This window comes from Topomyia yanbarensis, chromosome 1 (genome assembly GCF_030247195.1).
Source record: "Topomyia yanbarensis strain Yona2022 chromosome 1, ASM3024719v1, whole genome shotgun sequence".
Classification (NCBI taxonomy): domain Eukaryota; kingdom Metazoa; phylum Arthropoda; class Insecta; order Diptera; family Culicidae; genus Topomyia; species Topomyia yanbarensis.
In genome coordinates, this window is record NC_080670.1 from 84,791,949 (window position 1) to 84,816,413 (window position 24,465).

The 24,465-nt window shown below is 37.7% G+C and overlaps 2 protein-coding genes across 3 annotated transcripts in view; one reads left to right on the top strand and one right to left on the bottom strand.

Moving 5' to 3' along the window:
* The window catches only part of LOC131693967 (synapsin), a 966,657-nt gene that overhangs the window by 503,524 nt on the left and 438,668 nt on the right, over positions 1-24,465 (top strand). The gene's annotated exons all lie outside the window — the stretch shown is intronic.
* Positions 1-24,465, bottom strand: part of LOC131693996 (tissue inhibitor of metalloproteinase) — a 196,364-nt gene that overhangs the window by 115,146 nt on the left and 56,753 nt on the right. Inside the window, exon 1 of one of the 2 annotated variants that reach the window (XM_058982335.1) lies at positions 22,435-22,452. The exons of the other annotated variant lie outside the window; for it this stretch is intronic. Coding sequence (XP_058838318.1) covers positions 22,435-22,437 — 3 coding nt within the window. The 5' untranslated portion in view covers positions 22,438-22,452. Of the gene's footprint in view, positions 1-22,434; positions 22,453-24,465 lie in introns of those variants that run through there. 2 annotated transcript variants of the gene reach the window in all.

Consider the following 24,465-nt stretch of genomic DNA (forward strand, 5'->3'; position numbering starts at 1 on the left):
TTCATAACGTCCGAAAGGGGATACGTCACAACAGGAGTATTATAACGAACAACAAGTCATAAAATCCGAAAACAAAATGTCTCTTAAATTCTGAAACTATTGAAGTTACAAAAGTGTTCAAGCATCTTGTGTGACGCTCAGTAAATATTCTTAACGCTTCGCATGCTACGGTTTGCAATTGATAAAAGTGATCATATTCTGGATTCGCCGTAAGTGTCCAACACAGCCAAATCGTCTTCAATTTTATTTCGAATCTGATAAAAAGTAGAAAACGTGATGTTGAATGGTTGTATATTTAGCTCTTTAGAGCAAATTGATAAACCAGTCAGTTTCGTATCGATAGCGTTCAATTTATTATTTTTCCAAGAAATAAAAAAAAATCTATAAAGAACACGAAGTATGAAAGTATTGAAAAGTAAATTTGATATCACATTTGTCCATCGTAATTTAAAATCAAATCAAGATTTAAATTTCATGCTGACATCAACATAAGATTTGTTGTAATTTTGATGTTTGACTTCGTTCGAGTTCAAGCCTCTTGTGAAGCTCAGTAGAGGTTGTTGATACATTGTATTATGAATAGAGGTGTGCGCCGCGCCGCCGATTTCAGGTAGAAATTGTCGGCGCGCCGATATTTTTAATCCTAAAATCGGCGGCGCGACGCACACCTCTAATTATGAAGGTCTGCAATTCGATAAAAGTGACTCTTTGGAACCATATTCCGGATACACCGAAACTCACCATCGCAGTCAAATGACCTCCAAACTTATTTTCAATGCCTTCAATCATCCTGTAAAGCCTAATAGATCTTTTCAATACGTAACATGATATAAGTATGCAAGTTGATAAAAGTGACCCTCTGGGAATATATTCCGAACACACCGCAACTCACCATCGCGGCCAGATGGCCACGAAACTATTTTCCAATGCCTTCAACAATCTTGTAAAGCTAAGTAGATGATTTTTGATACCTCGCATGATGAAGGTTTTCGATTTGATCAAAGTGACCCCTTTTCCGGAATCACCGTAACTGACCAACGTGGCCAATTGGCCTCGAAACTTGTTTTCATTGCTTTCAACCATCTTGTGAAGCTCAGTAGACGTTTTTTATACGTCGCATGATGAAGGTGACCCTTTGGGACCATATTCCGGAATCACTGGAACTGACCAACGCGGTAAATTGGCCTCAAAACTTGTTTTCAATGCTTTCAACCATCTTGTGAAGCCCAGTAGTAGGCACAGCTTTGGGACCATATTCCGGAATCACCGGAACTGACCAACATGGCCAATTGGCCTCGAAACTTGTGTTCATTGCTTTCAACCATCTTGTGAAGCTTAGTAGATGTTTTTTGATACGTCGCATGATGAAGGTTTACGATTTGATAAAAGTCACCCTTTGAGACCATATTCCGGAATCAACGGAACTGACCAACGCGGCCAATTGGCCTCCAAACTGATTTTCATTGCTTTCAACCATCTTGTGAAGCTCAGTAGATATTTTTTGATACGTCGCATGATGAAGGTTTACGATTTGATAAAAGTGACCCTCTGGGACCATATTCCGGAATCACCGGAACTGACCAACGTGGCCTATTGGCCTCGAAACTTGTTTTCATTGCTTTCAACCATCTTATGAAACTCAGTAGATGTTTTTTGATACGTCGCATGATGAAGGTTTACGATTTGATAAAATTGACCCTCTGGGACTATATTCCGGAATCACCGGAACTGGCCAACGCGGCCAATTGACCACGAAACTTGTTTTCAATGCTTTCAACCATCTTGTGAAGCTAAGTAGATGCTTTTTGATACGTCGCATGATGCAGGTTTACGATTTGATAAAAGTGACCCTCTGGGACCACATTCCGGAATCACCGGAACTGGCCATCGTGGCCAAATGGTCTAAATACTTGTTTTCAATGCCTTCAACTAAATTGTAAAGCTCAGTAGATGTTTTTGGATAATGCGACGTATCATTGAATGGTTTGCAATTTGATAAAAGTGACCGTCTGGGACCCAAATCCGGATTCACCGGTGACCCGGTCAAGTGTCCTCGTAGTCTGAAAATGGTTCGATTTGGTTCTCACACACAGGTTTTTGCCGCTTACACTGACTTTGTCATTCTTGGAGTCATTTTTTCAATGGATCCAAAGAGCATTCATTATTGGCCTCTTGTAACCGGTTCCAGGCCCCTCGGGGAAGATTGGCCAAACATCAAATTACTCTAGTATGATGTATTTTAGTAAATCCTACAAATTTTAAAACAGTTTAAGCATTGTCCCATAGAAAATTTCCATGTTATTAATAAAAAACCCCAAATGGCAAATCCGACTTACCCCAACGCAATCCGGAATAACTCCGGTATTTTTGGACCATGGCGGACGATGTTGCAGTAGTATAAACTAGAGGAATATCCGGTTCTTTTGACATATAAATCATCAAAATTAGTCAACTCTGTCAAGAGTTATGAATATTTGAAAAAAAAATTCTGCTAAAATCTCAACCCGAGCGTTTAGGTGTTAATGTGAAACACAGTGAATAATACATACAACAAAGACCCATTTTTATCAGTCTCATGGTGTATTTTAGGCTGACATCGGGCAATTTTTTTCTTTATAATAAAATGAAGCCGTTAAAATATTCTTCCCGTCCCTTGATATGGTCTGATAACTATTTGTGATTATGATGAACTTTTTATTTTTGCATATTTCCATCTTCATGATAAGGAAACATGCTCAAGAAAGGATTTACTCGAATTCAGTCTTGTTCTTCTGCTAGAGCCCATCAAACATATGTTCATATTTGGCTGATCAAATCGGGGTTTCAATGTATTATAATAGATATTCAGCATTCGAAGAAGTTTCTTGTGAGCGAGTATAGAACGACTTTGTTTCTACTTACTTGAAGTCAGCGGCGTAGCCAGAAATTCGGTTTGGTGGTGGCTTTGTGAAAATCGATCTTACTGTCCAAACGACATAATTCCGAAACCGCAATTTTTGAAGTTTTAAAATTATGCAGAATTAATTTTTCAGAAAATAGTAACAGAGTTCGTGTCTTTAGCGAATTTGTTGAGACTTTATTGTAGTCATGAATAATAACCTGAGAAAATTCACCATAAATACATCTTGGGCGATATACCGTCAAAATTATTTTATCAAATGATGCGCTGTTTAACGTTTGTAAAACTCATCGAAGATACTAAACTTAAATTACTGTTTTTGAACATTTTACCTATACATATAATTGGTCATACAACAAAAATCAAATGCTCATCAAAATCGATCAGGACCTGCTAGAGTCGAATGGAAATCGTCATTTTTCATAAATTTCTCTTTATATTCGGAAAGTGTTATCCTCGTTATTAATCATATTACGTTTTCGTCTCAACTCGACGCATTCCCAAAATAAAAAACCTGTTTTAATCCACCTAGTGGTTCAATTGTGCTTTTCTCATTTGTCCAGACTACGATTCCATGGCTGGTTATGTTCAATACAATGGTGGAAATGAATATTACATGTTCAGTACAATTTGCACATACATACAATGGATCGACAGCCACGATCTTGAGATACTATGTGATACTGAAACATCGCTTGAAACCAGCGGCGGATCATGGAGAAAGATCCGGGAGGTCCGGGTCCTGCCGAAAATTTGCTACTTGTTAAGAAATTTTAAACAAGTTTTAATTTTAAAGTAGCAACCCCTCACTGCATACTCCCTCCGGGCCGGCATGATTGACGATTTTTAGAGTGATTGCATAACCTTTCTATATGAGAAAGGCAAAAATGTAGCAAAGTCCAAAGAAGTCAATTTTTGTCAAACATTATTTTTTTCGAGTCTACATCAAATCTCAATGTTTCATGCATTTTAAAGTCCTTTGGCATCAAAAATACAAATTTGATTTTGCAAATTTTTCATTTCAGTTTATATGGAAATTTTATGTGTGATTGCACTCTTCAACTCGTAACTCCGGAACCGGAAGTCCAATCAATAAAAAAAAACTATTGTTGCTGATGGGAAGGTTGTACCTTTCATTTGAGACTAACTTTGTGCAAATCGGTTCAGCCATCTCTGAGAAACCGAGGTCACATTTTTTTCCACATACACACATACATACACACACAGACATTTTCCGATCTCGAAGAACTGAGTCGATTGGCACATGACACTTGGCCCTCCGGGTCGGGATTAAATTTTAGAGTGTATGAGAAAGGCAAAAACATTTTTAGCAAATGTATTTTTTTAGTTATGCATTTTTGGGTGAGCAGTTCTATGATTCATAGACATTAAATCAATTTTAACTTCGCTTCCTATTAAATAAAGACCTTTATTACAGTACATCTCTACAAAAGCGAGCTCAATTTGAAAAGAAATCTGAGAATTATTATTGATTACAGAGCTCTGGAATTTTCTATTGGAATGTTTTCAGGCAGGAATTTGATATTGATGCTATTAGACAACTGTGAAATCAAGACCAATAGATCAGTTACATATCAGGACCCCATTACGACAATTTATCAAAAGTCCTCATGATGTTTACAACAACAGGTTATCAATGTACGGATCAGATAATTGTTATTGTAATATTGAATTAAATCAGTCTGCATCAATAAATTTTCAACTTCAATCCAATTTTTTTTGGGTGTGGTGGGGGGGGGGTTGTATAGTGTTAAACCCCAAAACCTTCTCTTGGCTACACCGTTGTTGGGAGTTATTTATTTCGCTTTTCATTTTCCGATATGTTTCAGATCGATCCGATGGTTATAAGTTAGAAAAATTGCAGTCAGAAGGTTCGTACAAATGAACATTTTTGCATTGATAAGTTATCAAGTTCCTTCCAGACAAGGAAGTGTTCGGTGATTATTTCTAGCGGTTGTAGATAGAAAAATGAAATACAAAATTCGTTTTATCGGAATAATGTTTGGCTTATTTCAATGGATTGTTACTATATTCAACAATAAATAGGCGACAAAGAGTAATCCACAAACAACAAGCCATAACTTTTAAAGTATTCAAAATAGATATTTGAAGTCTTCAGTAAAGTTATTCACAAAAGTAAGAGCTACAAATTTGCTGAAGGCATCATTTCGATATAATCACTTCCAAGAAAATTTGTGAAAATATCTCACTCATAGGGTGATTAATCAGCAAAAGCACAATACCAAAAGAAAGGGGATATTACCTCCATTAAATTCTCCGAAGATACTATTTGTATTTGTATTTGTATAAAAAAAAAGTCCAACTGACAATTTGTCTTAATGAACTATACTAAACTAAGGTAAACTAAACATAATTAAAATAGTGACAATACACGACGACGAAACTGCGAAGAGTTCATGACGAAGTCAAAAATTTCAGCAAACTCGTTGAAGCGACGACTCATTGCTAAAATTGGACTATTGGTAGCGTAGTTAGTGCTGCGCATTTCAGAATGCAGCAGGGCTCGAGGGCGAAGAGAACGGGTAGGCGCGTAGAGGTTGATTTGCGCTAGTAGCTCCGGATCATCATATTCAGCCAGCAGAATCTTTGACACGAAGGTAGCTTGCGCTGCATGTCTCCGGCGTGTTAAAGTATTAAGTCCTAAAAGACGACAACGGTCCTCGTACGGTGGCAGGTTTAATGGATCGTTCCACGGCAATTCACGTAACGCATATCGTATGAATTTACGCTGGACTGCTTCGATCCTAAGGCTCCACGTAGCTTGATACGGGCACCAAACGACGTTTGTAAATTCCAGCTGCGGGCGCACCAATGAGCAATAAAGAGCCTTGAAGCATAGAGGATCCCGAAATTCGTTGGATATTTTGAAAATAAATCCCAGCAAACGATTGGCTCTGTCGATGGTCGCTGAGACGTGATGAGTATACGTTAGCTTATCATCAAGAATGACTCCTAGATCCTTCACGTGGTCAACGCGTTGTAGTAGAGTTCCTGCGATGTTATAGTTGAAGGTAACCATATGTCTCGTTCGATAATAGCTGATGACAAAACATTTTGCAACGTTAAGGACCATCATGTTTCTTACAGACCAGCTATAAAAGGTGTCAATAAGATGCTGTAGCTCACGGCAATCGGTTTCATTCCGTATAACAAGAAAAATTTTTAAGTCGTCGGCAAAAAACAGCTTTCCTCCACGGCTTAGAACGAAAACCGCATCGTTCACGAACAGTGAAAAAAGTAGTGGACCTAGCGTACTACCTTGAGGAACTCCGGAGGTGTTGAAAAAGGATTCTGAAACAATATCGCCAATTTGAACAACGATTTCACGGTGCACAAGGTAGGATCGAAGCCAATGGCAGAATCTAGTAGAACACCCTAGCTTATCAAGCTTTGTTATCAGTATCTCATGATTAACTCTATCAAAAGCTGCCTTTAGATCAGTGTAAACAGTATCCACCTGCAATTTCTTAGACATTTGTTCCGTGCAAAATGACGTAAAGCAGACGAGATTCGTCTCGACTGAACGTCCTGGGAAAAATCCGTGCTGAGATGTACTAATGTAGTGTCGACAAGCAGAAAATAACGCCTCGTTGATAATTGATTCAAACACTTTAGATTCGACTCCTAGCGAAGTGATTCCGCGATAGTTCGCTATGTTACGTTTGTCACCTTTCTTGAATACCGGGAACATTACTGAGCATTTACAATCCTCAGGAAACGTTTGCTGCTGAAGCGATAGGTTAAAAATATATGCAAGTGGTGTTACAAGTAAGTCCGAACATTTTTTCAATACAGTTGAAGGTATAGCACTGAGGTCGGGTGCATAAGATGACTTGGTTTTCCGAATTGCAGATATAACCATTTGTTCAGAGACAGTAAACACATCCAAATCAACAGCACAAGCAGGAACGTCGCGAGAGGCATTTTCGAGTTCGTTTGCGGTATTGACCTAAAATAAGCCGTTTTGGCGTTAATAATAGATTACATGTTTTTGGTCATATTTCTGGCAATGGGAAATGATAAAAATCTTTCGTCTGCATTTAATGTTAAATATCTTTTTTGATAATAGTCCGATTTCAACAATCTATAGCTTTTTCGAACGGTATTCGTTTAAGCTGTCTAAAAACATTTAAATTGTTAATCTGTAGTGTCAATTTCGGCAGATAATTTAAAAAAACTGCAAAAAACGCCATTTTTACGCATTCAAACCTTCATATCTTGGAAACTAAACATCAGAATCAAAAACAAATTAATAGCGTTCTTACTGTTTTTTAGTTCTTTCATTTAAAATTGGTTTGGATAAGATCGGTTCAGCCATTACTGAGAAACACGAATGAGAATTTGTCCGTTACATACACACACAGTCGATTGGTATATAAGACTCGGCCCTTCGGGCCTAGGAAAAAGTCTTGAAAGTTTGAGCGAATTCTATACATTTCTTTTATAAGAAATGTAAAACGACACAACTTCTTGCATCATTTTGATTAGTTCATACAATTGCTTGTACATTCATGTATAGCTTTATCTGAAGAATTTTGAAGAAACCTTAAGTATGTTTAGCTGACAGGGCCCATGATTTACATGATTTAATCCCCAACTATTTAATTTCTACTATTTTCCTGAAAAAGTTCGATACAATACATTGTATCTTTAGTTTTATATATACATAGATATACAAGATTTCAACCTAATTATCTTACTTTAAAAATGAAATTAATTACAGCTCGTTGATTTCAAGAAAGTTATTCGAAACAGTAGTCAATGCTACATTTTACGATATTCATGTTAGTATTCCGTATAATCAAATTTGAGTAAAGCTTCTTAAACGTTTACCTTTTTTTTCTAAATCAATATATTTATTCTATTACTTTTCAATAGAAGGATATTCTGCAACACTGCGCACGACGAAATTGCTAAAGTATTACTCCAGAATTTATTTTTCGTGGTTATTAAGTTTTCTTCTATGGTGGGAAGCGTGGACCTTTTCTTGTTCCTTCAGGCCAGTTTTTCCATATACTCCGCGATACTTTACAGTAGAGCGTGATACATCAAATTGCCTGCACGCTTTTTTTGACAGAACATGGTTCTAGTCGCTCGAATGAACTTTTGCATGGCAGCCTTCATGTATTTGTACCTAGGGGTGACCGGGGCTGGTTGGCCGAAGGGGCAGGTTGGCCGAGTGCCTTTTTTGAAAAGGCTATTATGCGCAGTAGCGACATCTATAGTGATTTTGGTGGGGTATTAGGTCACCAATGTACCGACGTAATTTCAGGTGCTTTGGTGGTGTCGTTTGTACAGGAGCACGTTTGTTCTTTTTTCGGCACTGGTGAGTGAATTTCTGTTTCTGAAAAATAATATATGTAACACGAATCAATTTACATCCGATTTCCAATAACTTTGTACTGCTGGAAAAGGTATTCAAAATCCAACAAACTGGTATAACGGTTACCAGTGTAACCTTATATTTGTTTGTGTAAATCGTGATTGTTCTCGAAAATATACATTGGGGTAGGTTGACCGAGTTCTGTGCGGGGCTGGTAGGCCGAGTTGTAAATTTAGTGTAGAGTAATGTGCACTTTGATATTTGTGAAACGCCAACCTTTTTCAAAGTATTATGCTAATATTTATGATTATAAGGATTATAAGCAAAAATATAAACGAGAAATAAGTAATAAAAATAATTTAAAATTACTACCAAATAGAAATAAGAGATTAGAATCATTAAAAGTCGGAAAATGTTTATAAAAAAGTTGATTCCGATGTTTTATGAATGAAATGTCAAGCAGGTTTCAGAGTCTCTGGCGTGTGCCGCTTCAATCCTGAATTTTTTCCTCTTGAGGAGTTTCTGGCAGGATTTGTCACTGATCGACCCAACCCCGAACAAAATTCGTCCATTAGCACAGAATCTGCTGCAGATGTAAGCTTCTCTGAAGACGTCAGACCTCTTCCCAAGGCGAGTGCACGATCTGAGTCGAAGAAGTGGCAAGTTCGTAAACGCCGATCGTCTCAAATTTTGACCGATTTTCCAATACAAGCAGTATTGGAGGAACAGAATAATGAAATCAAACGTAAGCGTACGCTGGCGGAGCAACAAAAATCAGCGAGAGCTGGTAAAAAGTTCACTAAAGTTGCCAAAGGTAAGTCCAAAAAGGTTAAAAAGACTAAAAAGTGAAGAGTGGATTTTATTTTTCTTACCTATATACGAAAAAACGATATGTTTTTGAATTAAAAGTTTTCCACTGATACATTTGACGTGTTTAACTTATTTTCCCAAACTCGGCCAACCTACGCCCTGGGGTTGGTTGGACGATTTTTCTTTCCGCATTCGTTTGCTAATAACTTTTTCCCTGATATTTTTCATGGATGAAAAATTACATATGTGCTTAAGGGTTGTATCTTCATGACAGCGCAAACTGGTTTTCAAAAAGTCTAACCAGATTCAGTGGCGTAGTAGCGGGGGGGGTTTTGGGGACGAAACCCCCCCCGAAATATTTTGGAGAAATTTGAAAAAATTGAATATGTCAAACAAAAATATGCCTAATATTTAAAATGAAATTCTCAAAGTTTCATTTGCAAAAGTTATCTTGTGAAAATATTTCCTTGTAGTGAAAATTCGCTGCAGACTCGACACCTACCTGTCGGCACGTTGTGGAGGCCAACCCGACCTCCGAGGACTATAACAAGCGACGAGCTAGGAGCTTAATGGTTCACGAAACGGATATCGCTACCGAGAGAAATTTTGCCCCATTCTGTAGTCCTTGACTGACGGCGTACATGGACTGGAGAGTGTGAGAGAAGTATCCCCATAGAGACCACCAGGCGATTCGCCACCGCATCGGCCAATAGAACCCTGCTGCAGCACGAAGAAGGACGTTGTTGAGTTACTTCGGCGAACAACGGAATCAAGTACGTTGATAGGCTGATCTAACAAGACAATGTCACGAAAACTAGGGCCATGCAGTAGACGGCGCACGGGGTAACTAGGCCGAAAACCTGGACAAAATTATTTTCTGCTGTTCTATATATTATTTTGCAATTATAATTCAAGAGAAGCTTAAATATTTGATCTTGAGCACATTTTTCATAAAAAATCCACTTAACAGTGTGAAATTTGTTTTCTTCTAATATTTCTTCAAAAACTCAACCTAAACGAAACCATTGTGAATGGTAGCTATAGTAACATTAGTAGGACGATTTTCTAACAAATATAATTTTCTAAATTATATTTGTACATTGGAGACAATACATACATTACCTTGTTTTATTGATGACCATTCCAAAACTTGTTATGTTATCTGTGAATATTTACGGCTTTCTTAATCAATTTAGCTTGAGCAAACGAATTGTTTTTAAAACTGCCCGACGTTTCGACCGTATTTGGCGGCCTTTTTCAAAGGAAACTAAAATAATCGTTAATAGGGATCTTTAATTTGGAAAAATTGTGCCAGTTTTTCATATGTATTGGTAGCGGGTGTCCTTACGAGTACACTCATATCATTCTTAAACCTTAATTATTCTTTTATGATTTTTAAATTTAAAAAAACCAAATTAAACTCAACCAGCAAACTGACAGTTGTCCTACTAAATGACGTATCTGCAAATATCTCGTTCGCCTCATTGTTAACCGGGACAGCACCCCACACAGCATGATCTGGTACTTTGTCAATCCGCTAGCAACCTGCCATCTCAAGTTTCATCTGCAAACTATGGTAGATCTGATAAGGCAACCTATAGGGTCGTGTAAGTCGCATGGGTTTGGATGTGTTATTGTCCTAAAAGGAAACAAACTAAAAAATGTTTTTTTCAATAGTTTCGGGCCAAAAAAATGATAAAGGACTGAGATATTAACTCACGGTACTAATCTGCATCAGAATATGCCTTAACCCGCACACCCCTAAAGATCCCTATTATGAGTGAACAGGTAAAGCATAGTAAAAACATATATGAAAAAGTACGAAACAAAAACAAAATTGCAGTGCTGTGTCGTTTTTGTCGTAGTCGCTGATTGCCAACGGTGGCAGGTTGGGTGTTTTTGCACTGACCGAAATGGTTGTGGAGATGACGATTTTGTGCTGAAAAAACACTTTCAGTTTATCAACTATGAACAAAAGTAAAAAAAAACTTGTTTCGGAAGTGCTACTTTATACTAAAGAAAAGTGTGTAACGTTAACATTCCTCGATGACTCTTTGTTCCTCATCTACAAGTTCTACCGCTGGTTTGAAAAGGTGAGGAGGGAGGGAGGTGAGGGTTTTTCATCGAAAATTTATGACTATTACAAACGGTAAACAATTTACGAAACTGATAGAAATCTTAGCAGGCGATTCAGTTAAATAAGACTTATAGTTTCTTATGATGTTTTATAAAAAGCACCAAAATTATGTAAAAACTACTATTTTTAAATTGCTCTCAAACCAACGGTCGGACGCGGTCGGATGAGTATCCACCTGCGATGGACTGACAATAGCCGATAGTTTCGAATGCTTTCAACCTTTTATCTTAATTTGACTTAATTTGATAACTTTTTCAATAGCGTAATAGTACTAAAATCATAAAACAAACATTTACCTTTATTTGTCAAAACAAAATAGCTAGAAATTTTTAAATTTCGATATATCCAGCATTAGAGTAGCTAGAATAGGTCATTAACAGGTGGGCTCAGAGCGCAATATCGGAAAGTGAGAAAGAAGCGCAAGCGACGTATCTAGAAGGTAGGGACTCTTTAAAACGGGAGATCAAGCTTAGCAAGCCAATTGCCATAAGTAGCTGTGCTGAGAAATAAACGCCAATCCCTGGGGGACGCGTACTGATTCGTCATGACGAAGACGAGGGTCCGTCGACACCAGCTGAAATATGCCCGGGTAAGCTAAAGATAATCGTTGAGGGTCTCTTCCCGAATCACGATTCAACTACCTGGTCACCGACACCGTACGGCGAAGAAGAAGGAGGCAACACAGTCGAGTGGCAAGTGACTAACGACGAGCTCAAAGACGCGTCGATGTGACTAAAATCAAAGAAAACCCTCGGTCCGGATGGAATACCAACCGTGGCGCTGAAAGCTGCGATCCTGGCGTATCCGGACCAGGCACGTAGCCAGAGGGGGGGCTAGGGGGCTAAAGCCCCCCCCGAAACTTTTCAAAAATAAATTTAAGAAGCAACATGTTTTTCGGTACCTCGTAAAAAAATTGTATCTTGTTTGGTTTCAACAAATTAATGGGAGAATGGTGAGGAAGATTGCTATTTCGAGCCACCGAAGACATCGGTCAAGATATCTACTCAGTATGCCGAGTCTGATAACACACTTCCGTTCATATTGTGTGACTCGTCGGAAGAACAAAAGAAACTGTTACTTTAATTCTTGCTGGGGTGATCCGTCGGATGATTGAATCGTAGAAGCAAGAAGTGGTGCTCCAGCCAAACGTGGAGGCTATTGACTTCTGGAATTTTTGCATAACCGAATTTCATGATGGGGAATATTTGCTGAAGGTGAAAATAGAGGTTATGCTTACGAACATCGCCTTTAACGAGTTCTACCTTGTCAGGCATTCAGTACTTATGATACTCAACAAATTAGCCTAGGCGAAACCAGTCATTTTGCAACTTGTAATACGTGGTTGATTCTCATATATATGGATGATGAGAAAATCAATGTTCGTCTACAAGATCTGATACCTCTTACTTGAACCGCGGGCGAACGACCAGGAGGTTAAAGCCCCAATAAACAAACTTAACTTCTTTGAACCGTGGCCATTAAAAGATTCCTGTCACATTTGGAAAAAATGTAATTTATTATAAAGGACACATCTAGGAATTAGACGGGTAGGGTCAGCTAGGATTTCGTCCTAGCTGATCCTGCACGCACAAAACGCAATGCGATAATATCATCATACACGTTACATCTTTGCACATCCATAGTCTCCAATACGATTACCTGAAAAACAAACAATTGCCAAATTTGTGGCTGCTGTTCATATAATATTGACGGCAAAAACTGCGTCTAGTATCTCAAAATTAACAGTCAGCATCATCATTGAGGAAGTCGACACTGGTGGCCCGTGAGGGGACAAAACAAAAATGAAATCAGATATTCGCGAACTGCCATGTCCATGGCAGTTACCACGATAATAATACGGAAGTGTACAAGATAGATATGAACGACCACCAAGACGCGGTTGGTTATGAAAAATATTTCTCAATCAGTAAACAGGTCAATCGCACGAGATCTGTTGGACAACCATTAGCGTTTTATCATTTTCATTGTTTACATCGTGGAAATATATTAAAGACTCAAGGCTTCATTTAGCTAATGCATTGAACCGACTCAAGTAAACGAATTGTATAATAAAAAATTAAAAGTTTCATAGAAAACTGAGTACAAAAACTGTCCCAAAATTAACATTTATCGCTAGTAATGGTATCTAACAAAACTCATTTTATGCTAGATATTGGCCTGAATAAAGAAAGTTAGTTAAATCATACGCAAATTGAATTTCTGTAATAGATTAGAGCAATGTGCGCTTAATATAAACGTCAAGCATCTTCCAAACTGTTTTCTTACATTCTTTAGCTAAAAATAATTGGCACGTATTTTTTGGTTTGGCTAAATATTATATTTTTTTCAAGTTATTCGCTTTTGAACTTTTGAAGTCTATAAAATTGAACATTTTTCAATCACTGATAACTCGGAAACGACTCGATATATGGAAAAAAATATTAAATAAAAAAGTTGCGTTTTCAAATAAGCTTACCAAAAAAAATCACAATTTTTTTGTTATATAACTTATGAAATTTGCAATTACTTGAAACAAATTGAATTTTTTTAAGGCTGGACCAAATTTTTTATTTATTATTTTCTTTAAGTATTAAAATCGTGTTAAAAAGATTGTGTAAAAATTTGGCAGTGGAATTCTTTGCGAGATATTACAATTATAAACATAAAACATGGCAATTTTACACTAAACGCCCAGCGAAAGGCCTGTTATAACTGAAATGTCTCGTAACACTTCGAGTTCCATTCTGAATTTTTCACATAATCTTCTTAATATAGTTATGTAATCAAAAGAAATTTGATTTCGGGGGACTTTAGAAAATATTTGCTTTTAACATGAGAATACCCCCAAAAAAGTCTTAAATTTGCAGAATGCGAGTCATTCCACGATTTACAACTATAATTTTAGTTCCCTTCAATTTTTTTGCACTCTTTAGCTGAAAATTATAGACACGATTTTTTTACTTTGGCTGAATTTGACTTTTTTTTTTTCAAGTTATGAGTTTTTGAACTTTATAAAGTACTAGCTAATACCCATCGCACGTTGATGCGACTTTCAACGAAATAGGAGGAAACCATAATTTGTTCCGAAGCGCCTTCTTGTAGGCAGATAATCCCCACCAATAGCACACAAACACGCTCCATAACAAATTCCTACTATGCATAAATTTTTACGGCAATTGGTTAAGCCGTTTGGGAGTCCATAAATCACATACATACAAATATCGACTTTTAATAATATAGTGATTTTTTAAAGTTTTATAAATTTAATAGAATTGGACATTTTTCATTCCCTCATAACTGAGAAACTATTAGATTTCTGGAAAAAAGCATTAAATAATAAAAGCTGCGTTTTCGGAAGATCTCGGCGGATTTTTTTTGTAATATTTGTTTTTGTTAAATAATTTATGTATTATGCAAATATTAGTAACAAATTTTTTTCAGGGTGGAGCCAAAAAAATCTTTTTAGCTTTTTCAAATAATTTATAATTATATCGAGAAGATTGTGTACAAATTTCAGAAAGAAATTCGAAGTATTTTACGAGATATTTCAATTACAATAGGCCTATCACTAGGCGTTTGGTGTAAAATTGCCTTGTTTTAAGTTTATAATTGTAATATCTCGCAAAGTATTTTGATATCCACTCCCAAATTTTTGCACAATTATTTTAACATGATTTTTAATATTTAAAGAAAATAATAAGTAAAAAATTGGTCCAACTTTAAAAAATTCAATTTGTTTCAAACAATTGCAAATTTCATAAGTTATATAACAAAAAGAAATTGCTATTTTTTTCAGTAAGCTCACAACTTTTTTATTTAATATTTTTTTCCATATATCGAATCGTTTCCGAGTTATAAGTGATTGAAAAATGTTCAATGTCATAAACTTCAAAAGTTCAAAAACTAATAACTTAAAAAAAAAATCATATTCAGCCAAAATAAAAAATACGTGTCAATTACTTTAACTAATGAATGCAAGAAAAAAAATTGGAAGGAATTCAAATTTTGATTGTAAATCAGACGTGGAATGACCCATATATTTTGATCCTATTGATCACCAAAGATCCTCCTTCCTAACTGGGGTATGCCAAAAAATTATGTTAGCATGATGCATTAGAACTGGTAATAGTTACAGGACGCCAGATCAAGAAAATAGAAGTTGAACCATCTACAATTCGTTTGCTAAATCAGAAGATTTTGTGCAAATTTCGACATTCTCTTCGATCGAACATTTTATGGATATTTTTCTACTCATTTCGATTTAGCGTCATCTACACCTTTTAAACGTGTAGCTTAGAACACCTTGCGTTTTCCAGCACCGTCAAGGATTGTCATATTCGGTTAGCGCATAAATACTGAGAACTCTAGAATATCCATTGTTGCAACGAGAGTAAATTGTAACTTGTAAATAAAAATAAATAATAAAAATCAAATTAAACATCAATAATTCGTTGATGTACTATAGCCTTTCTTGTGACGAAGAACATGGATTGTCTTAGATTTGGCTTTGTTTTCATTAAGAACTTTTCAAAATTTCGTTTAGTTTCTAGTGACAATATGAAGTAATTAGAACTAAAAGCTTTATGCAGGGGCGGGTAAAGCGTAGTTGGTAAATTGATTACCTTTTACGCAGCTCATCACGGTTCGTTCATCAATCCCGCACATGTAGGGTTAGAAATTTTTCTAAAGAAATTTTCTAACTCAAAAAGAGGCGAATAACCATAAGGTTAAAACCTGTATAATCGAAATAAAAAAGATTTATACAATAATTTTTTAAGCCCCTCCCGAAATAAACTCCTGGCTACGGGCCTGATCCGGACATGTTCAGGATGCTACTGTTGAAGTCTTTAGACGATGGTAATCCCCGAAATGAGGAAGGTGCAGAATCTGATGTTGCTGCCAAAGTCAGGGAAGTCATCGGGCCATCCAGCCCCGAATAGACCAATGCCGCAGTGTGGCATAAAAGAATGAGCCAGATCCTGAAGAGCTACTTCCAGAGTAGAGCACTGCTGTACCAGACGAACAAAAGGGCAGAAGGCACTGCGAGTCGCAGCGGGCGTTACTCAGGGCTCCATTCTCTGTCCAACACTTTGGAATGGGATGTACGATGCACTGATAATATAAATTCGTGAATATAATGAATCATGCTATGCACGAATTCATTCGTCGTTTTCTGCAACGAAGTATTTTCGTGCATTGTAAAAGGTAAGTTTCGTTCATTTTATGAACAAGAATGGCCGTATGGTGAACGAAAGCTTTCGTAAATTTTACACATTTAATGTACACTGCACGAATGTTATCGTTGCTAACGACATTATTTTTCGTGAATGAAATGAAATGTTTTGTTTATTTTAATAAACATTTGTGAACGATTTCGTTGGTCGCACGAAATCTTTTCGTTTATCTTAGAAAAGTTTTCGTATTTATTAGCCTCTTATTGTTTTCAGTCGATCTTTTGGGATCGAAGTTTGACAATATCGTTTTTTTATTTAAAAAAATCGATGTGGCCAAATCGATTTTATTGTAGTACGAAGAAATGGCCGCTTAATGAACGAAAGTTTTCGTAAATTTTACTTATTTCGTTTACGTTGCACGAAAGTTATCGACATTATTTTTCGTGAAAGAAACGAAATATTTCGTTTATTTTAATAAACGTTTATGTATATTACAAACGATTTCGTTGGTCGCATTCGATCTTTTAGGATCGATGTTTGACAGCACCGATATTGCTCCGGCAGAGAAAAACTCAAAATTATTCATAAAAAATCAACGAGCAGTTCGCGACGGCTTAACTGATTCTGTACTGCTCCAGATTCTGAATCAACTGGAAGCGAAAGAGGTTCAGGAAATCTGCCTGCAACCGGCGGACACGGATACGACTACTAAATAATCAGACAATAACAATTATCTGATGTATAGCAACAATTGCTCCATATTGCCCTTTTGATGTGGACTGTTTGACGAATGGTGCTCGTAAATATTATAAAGATATTCGTATATAACAGCGAACGACTCGTTTGCTGAATGAAGCTGTTTCGTAATAAGCCAACGAAACTCATTTCGCGGTTTTCACGAAAAACTCGCAATAAAAAATAAAAGTGTTTCGATAGAACTACGAACGATTCATCATATGTAGGAAAAATTCGTATATTTTATGAAAGTTGTTTGTACGAAATTAATTCCTAGCGATTTACGAATATATTCTATCAGTGTGGGGTCTTAGCACTGCGGCCACCCAAGAAAGTGAAAATCGTTGGTTTCGTGGACGATGTGTCACTAACGGTGAGACACTTGAAGAAATAGAGGTGTCGGTGACGTAGACAATAGATGCAATTGAGAGCTGGATGAACGGGTCAAGCTGCAAATAGCTCACTACAAGACGGATTTGTTGTTGGACAGCAACTGCAAAGCGGTTCAGCGGATACAGATCACCATCGAAGGGCATGTGAATGCATCGAAGCGTGCACTGAAACAATTGGGAGTGATAATCGACGACTGATTGAGCTTTAACAACCACGTTGATTACACATGCGAAATGTCGGGTCTTTATCTAGTGTTTCGTCATCGATACTGCGATATGGGGCTCCTGCTTGGGGTGCGGCGCTGAAAACCAAGTGAAACCGCGAAAAGCTGTACTGGACGCTTCGACTGCTGGTCGTATGAGTTGCGATTGCGTACCGGAGGCAGTATGCCTTGACGCCGAGATGATCCCCATCTGCACTATCCTGACGGAGGATATCAAGAGCTACAATCAATGAAACGTCAGAAACGTGAGGAAGATGATGAGTATCGATTCGATGGTGACGTAGCAGCAGGAATGGGATAATACGGAGAAAGGAAAGTGGACCTACCGGCTCATCCAAACCTGTCGACGTGGGTCAATAGAAAGCACGGAGAGATGACCTTCCACCTGAAACAGCTCCTACCGAGCCACGGCTGCTTAAGGAGTATCTTCATCGCCGTGGGTACGCAACGTCAACACTGTGCCTGGAGTGTGTGAACATCGAGGAGACACCGGAGCGTCTTTGAATGTCCGAGTTTTGAAGTCTTTGAATGTCCGAGGAGAGTCTTTGAATGTCCGAGGTTTGAAGTGACGTGCAGGGAGCTACTTAAAACGGGAGGACCGGACATCAACCCGAATAATGTAGCCTACAGAATGACCATCCTCGTAAAGACGTGTAACGCAGTAAACAGAGATATGATGTAGATCAGTAATTCTCACCCTGGGGTCCGCGGGCCCCTAGGGGGCCGCGAAGTCATTGCTGGGAGTCCGCAAAGAAAAATATATTTTCCGAGTGCATATTGAAATTTCAAATCTTGTTTCCTAACAAATTGAAAATAACATATTGATAGCATACAAAATTGATGTTTATCTGTGGGGGTCCGCAGCAACCCAGTGTGATATCTAAGGGGTCCGTGGTACGAAAAAGCTTGAGAACCGTTGATGTAGATCATGACCGTCTTACAGCGGAATGGACATCGAACAACGGTTTCGGGAGAGCAATCACCGCCAGGGAACTCTCCACAGGTATAAGCTAGATCCACTGCCGAGGACTAGTCGAGTAGACTGCAACAGAGCAGCGAGTATGAGTCGTCGAAACGCCAGCGAACCGGACGTCACGCTCCACTCGAAATGAATAGCCAGAACGACCACGGCACCCCACCGGTGTTCCGATAGAAAAATAGCGAAATCGATATTGGGAAAACTTTTTTCGCCAGGGAACTCTCCGTTAGCGTAAGCTAGATTCGCCGCCTAGACTGAGTAGACAGCGACGAAACACCACTAGTCGCGGGTCATCGGCGCACCAGTGCACCGGATACCCTGCTTCACCAGAATCGCCGAACTGACCTCGGCACCTAGCTGATTAGCTCGATCTCGCGAGAACTTCTCTCGCCGGGGAATTCTCTGTCGGAGTAGGTCAGGTCCATCGTCGGGGACCAGACCGAGTTGTTCGCGAACAAGTCGAGGACTGAATGGACCATCAAGGAAGTAGTGCTAAATGGCCCAAGAAGAGAACTAAATGGTTTAAAGGAGTTGCGGTGCTAAATGGCACCGGTTACGGAGCCAAAGGGCTCAAGAAGTTGTAGTACTGAAACCAAATAAGAATCGGTATCGGGAGAACTTCTTTCGTCTGGGACCTCTTCGTCAGCTTACAGTCAGATTCACCGACGGGAACGAGACCGCGTAGACCGCGACGATACACCACCAGTCGCGCCGGAGCTCCAGCAAACCCCTACTTTACCGGAATCGCCGAACTGACAGCACCTGGCTGGTTGGCTCGAACTTCTCTCGCCGGGGAACTTTTCGTCGGAGTAGGCTAGATCTATCGTCGGGGACTAGACCGAGTAGTTCGCGAACCAGTCGGAAGCTCAACGAGTAAGTGGTACTGAATGGCACAAGGGAACTGAAGGGCTCAGTAAATTAGACAGTTTGAAGTTTGCCGCCCAGATTGTCCTCGTAGGGGCAGAGCATTAATTCTATACCAACAACCAGCTTTCCTATCTTGACTACCCAAACCCGTTCCTTGAGTTGGTTTTTGAACATTTTTTCCTGCTCACAAAGTTTTTGAACATTTTTTCATATATATATACAAAAAAAAAATTCATATCCCACCCCGAAAAATTTTCTTACTACGCCACTGAACCAGAATGAGTACAGAAATTCCGAAAGTAAAACTCGGCCAACCAGTCCCGGTCTCCCCTACTGTTATTAGTTTTTGTCTATTGATTGGTGTAGGAACCACAAATTTTGTTGATCCAATACTGAGAAGCTGCAAAATTTTCTATATGATGGTTTCAATCAAACTTATACTGAATCCTCAGAATGTTGATAACTCTGTTTAATTCTATTAGTTGCAGTTTACAAGTTTCTGGTTATATTAATGTGCGCAGATACCTAGTTTCACTTGTTCCCATAATGGACCCCCAGAATTTCAATATAAATTTTAAATTATCTTAGTTTGTTAGATCTACATCGCAAAAGACTGTGTTAGGGTTAGGTATTAACCGGTAAAACAATATCTTTTTCAAGCGTAGTTACTTTTAATCAGAGCGAAGTATTCTTTTTATAATAGTAAAACAATTACAAACCCTATGTCATGCTGCACTGGATTGAAATTGAGTGCAAATATCAATTTTGTAACGAATTATGGTGAAAAACACATTCTAATTTCTGTCTAAGTCTTAAAGCTGTCCTGTAACCAACAGTATACGTTAAAAACAGTTATTAATGAGGAATAATTGTCAAAAAGAGTCAGGGGGTCCATTATACGCAAAGGGTTTATTATTGGCATACAAACCTATATACCGCAAAAGGAAATGAAAATTTATTAAAATTCAGTACAGGTCAGGGATGCCATTATGCCAGATTTATCTGGCACAGCCAGACCCAAGTAACAATTTAAGTTTTATAGCACACTACAAGTGCAATCAAAGTTTTAAGAGAGACTCCAAGAGCACCATAAAACCTCCATTGTTACTAGGGGAGTTTTTCGCACCTTCCAGACAAAAAGATAATCCTGTCATTATGCCAGATTTTCAAATTATAGAAGTGTTTGCACACACATTTAGGAAATTTGTGGCATATTTTTCCAAATTTAAAAAAAATCTATTGATAAGTTTCGATAGCTTTGAGATCGCTTTGATTGACAGATTCTGTCAGACATTTTTCGTTGATCTGACAGAAATTCTTTGAAAAGTAGTGGCATTCCTGGTACAGTTTTAGACAATTTGTACATTCTAATTAGTGAATATACATCAGCCAAGTATGGCCATTGTTTTGCTGACTCAAATAAACGAAAATGATTAGTCATTATGAAACGACGAGAGGATTATTTTTTTGCCCTTTTTGTCCCACTTGACAGGTATATCCCGGAATTAAAACAATGATGTTCCTACCACTGATGCCAGCGACAATCCTAATCTACTGTTCTGTATCTACTCTTACCATACAATTGCTTAGCAGTATGTTAAGGTTGGACAGAGAAAGGGTAAAATTCGCCAGCAGTTTTTTTTTCCACACCGTATGTCAGATCATCATAAAAATCAATCAGCAGTACTGTAACAACATTCTACATACGCTGATTGATTTTTATGAAGATCTGACATACGGCGTGGAAAAAAACTGCTTTTTTCGTTTGCGAATTTTGCGCATTCTCTGTCCAACCTTAACTGGTATTAAAAGTTTTGCTACATCTTTGTAAAGCAATGCAACATAAAACTAGGGCGAAAATCGAAAAATACTCGTTCTTGATTTCTTATATAGAACATGTAGTTGTTCTTATGGTATTCAATGTGTTCCTAGGCAGAAGTAAGATTATACTGATATCGCAGTAGAGAAGAACGACGCTCTATTTTGTTTATTGCTCGGCCTCCAGCAGGGATTCCAGGTAATATTTTGTGAAATCTGACAACGCGTATGTAAATATCAAATATGTGTTACGGAAAGAGTAGAAGATTGTCTTAATGCAAAAAGTGGCGACTTTTATTTAGTTTTCGCGCGAGTTAAAAATTGAGAAATGCCTATGCATTATAACAGAGAACTGAAGATTTCTCGATAAACGTACACCCAGCCAAATCATACAGCGAAATTAATAAGAATTATCTTATGATGTGTGTGTGTGTTAACCTTCCTATCTCCCACTAGCTTGTAGTGATTTACAGAAAAAAGATGTTTGCATGTATTTAAACATTCATGCAAATAACTTGGTTCACGGATTTAGGAAGGTGTTAGCTCAATTGACTTTCCGATGACCCATTTCGTGTACAGTGCCAGACATGTTCCGAGGTCATCATTCCATCAACTAGCCCCGCCTTACTGTAATGTTTGTATCAATTGGATTGTAACATTACAGTAAAACTTTCGATTCCATTTAAGCAGGAAATCGAAACGTATTTAGTATATTGGTTCAATATATATATATATATATATATATATATATATATATATATATATATATATATATATATATATATATATATATATATATATATATATATATATATATATATATATATATATATATATATATATATATATATATATATATATATATATATATATATATATATATATATATATATATATATATATATATATATATATATATATATATATATATATATATATATATATATATATATATATATATATATATATATATATATATATATATATATATATATATATATATATATATAACACATGTGTACTAGAAAACTTACCATTTTTGTAGTTTTCTTCCTTCATTCCTATCTCCCATTTATGTCTCCTTTGACTCTCATCCACATTTCTTGAATTCCTGCTTATTTAAGAAAGAAAAGGGGAAATAATAAAAAAAGAACCGATAGACTCCGTGTTTTCCTCAGCGCTTCCGTTTCTTTTAGTCTGGTGTCACTGCCCGTTGGACTTGTGTAAGTTGTTCCATTGGAGATCTCCAAGGAGCTGTAATTGGAGGAAGATCTGACTTCTATCCATAAGTATCAGGTTTTCACATTAATAGATTATATGTGTGCACTACAAAACAATCCCGTGTATAATGCAACCATTTGTTCTTTATTATTGACGGAAAAATAAAGCGTTATTGTCCTATTCCCTACTGTAGAAAAATGTTCATGCAAGATCAAATAAGTGAACTAATTATTTGTTTATCAATTACTTCTAGTGTTCTCTGAATCGGTAAGTAGTTTTGCGGTAAAATTTCTTAGGAATTAGCACTAAGCTTATTTTAATGGATTCCGCATTTGTTAAGTCCAAACTGTAAACAAAAGGACCAGCACCTGTAAAATTTGTGAGGTTAAGGCATTTCATACAATGGTCAATGATCCAATCCACATGCACATTGAGAAATAAAAATACGCAGAGCCAGCACACCCTCCATCCCCGTCCCCCTCAATGAGGTATATACAGGTGTGGCAGAACACACGGTTTGCTAGTGTTGGCAACGAAAATTATGTAAACAATCCAGAAGCACAACGGGTCGACGTCATAGCGGTCACACGATTCAATAGGGGCCCGTACACGAGGCGTTAGTAATGTCATTACTGAGCAGTAATGCCACTTTTAATGAACGTGTAAGGCGAGTAATTATGTAAATCTCAGTAATTCTAGTAATGTCATTACTTAGTAATGACACTTTTATTGCGCGTGTAAGGGGCCCTAATGGGAGCGGAACGACTGGTATGACGAAAGCAAGTCGATTTATACTGTGATCACTCACACCACTCATGTAAGATTCATCTTACAAATATCAAAGTGCCATCTTCGCCAGACCTGTATATACGACATTGCGTCTCCCTCACTCCGCTGTGACTTCTGTACACTTTCTAGCATGTACTTCTAAGCATTCAATGCGTGGCTAGACCGAATATGTCCGATGCATAAAATTCACAGCAGAAGAAACGAGAGGCAGACATAAAAGTATGATATCGATACATAAAGTTCTCACGCACACACACGCGTGCGCAACAACACACACACTCACACACTATTATTTAGTATACGTCTATGTCCACAATTTTGCCACTGTGTTGGCTTCATAAATGCTAAGTAATTCTCAACAAACACACGACTACGGCCCAAAAGCCAACCGTCAAAACTCTCCCCGAAAGGAAACCCCGGACAAACCGTTACTGGCCAAAAACAGTTCATAACAGTTAATGAAAGAGAAAACTTTTCCCTTTCGTTTACTACCAAGATCTGTGATTGGCGAATAACGGTTTGTCCGGAATTCTCCCTCAAAGAGAATTCCGGCAGCCGGCCCTCAAGCCGCAATCACATGAATTTAAGAATTTGTCTAACAACGTATTCCGATGTCTGCACTGCATTGAAATTCTCACCCAAGGCCCTATTAGATTTTACACCACCCTAACATAACCTCATCGAATGAGCTTCGTTCGACAACTCTCGGTGGTCCACTCACGATGGAACAATTGCACCAACTAAACCATACTGAGATTAGCATATATGTACTCATACCCAAGTGCCAATCCTTATGCCTGGCACATACAGAAAAAGCTTTCTGCTTACACTTATGCGTAACCTACACTACCGGGCCACCGGTAGCACACTTTTATTATCGGCTATCCAAAGGCTATTGAAAAAAATCTATAAAATTATTAAAAAACGAAACCACCTGAGTTTTCTGTCGCCATCGTCGAGAGTGCCACTGCGTTTGAGATACCATCATCACGTCCTATTACTACCACAGTTATGCACTCGGCATGTAAGCGGACTCTTTGCTTTGTGCTGTCAAT